The sequence below is a fragment of the Salvelinus sp. IW2-2015 genome, unplaced genomic scaffold, assembly GCF_002910315.2.
Source record: "Salvelinus sp. IW2-2015 unplaced genomic scaffold, ASM291031v2 Un_scaffold3234, whole genome shotgun sequence".
Taxonomy (NCBI): domain Eukaryota; kingdom Metazoa; phylum Chordata; class Actinopteri; order Salmoniformes; family Salmonidae; genus Salvelinus; species Salvelinus sp. IW2-2015.
Genome location: NW_019944521.1, coordinates 1 through 2,865, shown reverse-complemented (window position 1 = coordinate 2,865; position 2,865 = coordinate 1). Strand labels below are relative to the sequence as shown.

The window sequence follows — 2,865 nt, the reverse complement described above, 5'->3', positions numbered from 1 at the left end:
GCAGTGGAGTAGCTTTTGGTGAGAGGACTGTGGTGGAGAGCTGTGTGGAGTGTGAGGAGCTGTGTGAGTGGAGGGCTGTGTGGAGTGAGGAGCTGTGTGGAGTGGAGAGCTGAGCTGGATGTAGAGTGGAGGACTGTGTGATTGGAGTGCTCGTTGGAGTGGAGAGCTGTGTGGAGGGAGGAGCTGTGTGAGTGGAGGAGCTGTGTGGAGTGGAGGAGCTGTGTGGAGTGGAGGAGCTGTTGTGGAGTGTGGAGTGGAGGAGCTGTGTGGAGTGGAGGAGCTGTGTGGAGTGGAGATGTGGTAGAGATGGAGGAGCTGTGTAGAGTGGAGGAGCTGTGTGAGTAGTGGAGGAATGTGTAGAGGTGAGAGCTGTGTAGACGTGGAGGGAGCTGGTGAGTGGAGGAGCGGGTGGCATGTAGGAGTTGGAGCTGTGTGGAAGTGGAGCTGTGTGGAGTGAGGAGCTTGTGTAGTGTGGAGGAGCTGTGAATGGAGTGGAGGATCAAGCTCTGTAGAGTGGAGAGCTGTGTAGAGTGGAGGAGCTGTGTAGAGTGAGAGCTGTGTGGAGTGGGAGGAGGCTGGTGTTGGATGGAGGAGCTGTGTGGAGTGGAGGAGCTGTTGTGAGAGTGGAGGAGCTGTGTTAAGGGTTGGAGGAGCTGTGTGGAGTCTGAGGTGCCTGTTGTATGGAGTGGAGGAGCTGTGTGGAGTGGAGATGCTGTGTGGAGTGGAGGAGCTGTGTAGATGGAGAGCTGTGGTGAAGTGGAGGAGCCTGTGTGGAGTGGAGGAGCTGTGATAGAGTGGAGGAGCTGTTGTGGAGTGGAGGCAGCTGCGTGTGGAGTGAGGAGCTGTGGAGTGGAGGAGCCGTGATGGATAGAGTGGAGGGCTGTGTAGAGTGGAGGAGCTGTGTGATGAGGAGCTGTGGGAGTGGAGGAGCTGTGTAGAGTGGAGGAGCTGTTGAGGAGTGGAGGAGCTGTGTGGAGTGGAGGCGTGTGTGTTAGAGTGGAGGAGCGTGCGTAGATGAGGAGCTGGCTGTCGAGTGGAGAGCCAGAGCTGTGTAGAGTGGAAGGAGCTGTGGATGGGAATGGAGGGAGCTGCTGTGGAGTGGAGGAGCTGTGAGTGGAGGAGGTGTGTAGTGAGGAGCTGTGTAGAGTGGAGAGCTGTGTAAGAGTGGAGAGCTGTGTAGAGTGAGAGAGCTGTGTAGAGTGGAGGAGCTGTGTAGAGTCGGAGGAGCTGTGTAGGATGGAGAGTGTGTGAGCTGGAGGAGCTTGGAGTGGAGGAGGCGTGGAGTGGAGGCTGTGTGGAGTGAGGAGCTGTGTGGAGTGGAGGAGCTGTGTAGAAGTGGAGGAGCTGTGTGGAGTGGAGGAGCGTGTGGGGAGGAGCTGTGTGTGGAAGTGTGGAGTGTCGTAGGATAGTGGAGGAGCTGAGTTGGAGTGGAGGAGCTGTGTGGAGTGGAGAGCTGTGGAGTGAGAGTGGAGGAGCTGTGTGGAGTGGATGAGCTGAGATGTGGAGTGAGGAGCTGTGTGGAGTGGAGGAGCAGTGTAGATGGAGGAGCTGTGTGGAGTGAGGACGCGTGAGGGAGAGGCTGTGTGGAGTGGAGAGCCTGTGTGGAGTGGAGGAGCTGTGTAGAGAGGAGAGCTTGTGGAGTGGAGGAGCTGTGGAGGAGGAGCTGTGTGTAGAGTGGAGAGAAGCTGTGTGAATGGAGGAGCTGGTAGAGTGGGGGAGTGGAGGAGCTGTGTAGAGTGGAGGAGCTGTGTGGAGTGGAGGAGCTGTGTGGAGTGGAGGATCAGCTGTGTGGAGTGGAGGAGCTGTGTGGAGTGGAGGAGCTGTGTAGAGTGTAGGAGCTGTGTGGAGTCGAGGAGCAGCTGTGTAGTCTAATCTACTGCTCTGAACACACAGAACATTCAGCTTGTAACTGTTTGAATTTACAAGAACCCTTGGGATGTTCTGCAGTTGATTATGTGGATAGGGCCTGTTCAGACTACGGGGCTTTACAGCTTCTGGGCCATTTTACCCACAAAGAGGAATGTGTACGCAGTGTAACAAAACAACTACAAATGGTCAAATATTTCACAATGACCAATGAGGAATTGACTGGGCTGGCAGGTAGCCTAGCGGAGTGTTGGGGGCAGTAACCCGAAAGGTCGTTGGTTCGAATCTCCGAGAGGACTAGATGAAAAATCTGTCGACGTGCCCTTGAGCAAGGCACTTCACCCTAATTGCTCCTGTAAGTCGCTCTGGATAAGAGAGTCTACTAAATGTAAAAATGGGGTCACAATGAATGTTTTTGCCCTTTGTTATAATGTGTTTAATGTTTACAATATAATTGTAGTGTGTATAATTTGCAGTAATTATTTAGTCTGTGCATTAATGTGTTCTGTATAATTATAATGTGTAATGTGCATACTAACATGTATAATGTGTATACTAACATGTATAATGTGTATACTAACATGTATAATGTGTATACTAACATATACAGTAGAATGTGTACACTAACATGTATAATGTGTATACTAACATGTATAATGTGTATACTAACATGTATAATGTGTATACTAACATAAACAGTAGAATGTGTACACTAACATGTATAATGTGTATACTAACATGTATAATGGGTATATTCATGTGCAGTGATTATGTATCCCTGATGTTATAAGGGTGTAAAATGTGTATATGGTGTATAAGGTGGATAAGGGTGTAAAAGGTGTATACAGATATATAAGGGTGTATAAGGGTGTAAAAGTGTATACAGATATATAAGGGTGTAAAAGGTGTATACGGTGTGTAAGTATAAGGTGTATAAGGGTGTACATTAGGCGATGTACTGCCTACATAGCCTAATGTTCCCCATGTCTACATAAGTCT

General features: G+C 50.2%; 1 protein-coding gene across 1 annotated transcript in view; it reads right to left on the bottom strand.

Moving 5' to 3' along the window:
• LOC139025764 (mucin-6-like) overlaps positions 1-1,597 on the bottom strand; it is a gene marked incomplete at its 5' end in the record, with an annotated part of 2,446 nt that extends 849 nt beyond the window's left edge. The window contains one exon of the mRNA XM_070440956.1: positions 29-1,597. Within this exon, the coding sequence (XP_070297057.1) occupies positions 29-1,597 (1,569 nt within the window). The remainder of the gene's footprint in view (positions 1-28) is intronic.
• Between the last annotated feature and the right edge of the window lie 1,268 nt (positions 1,598-2,865).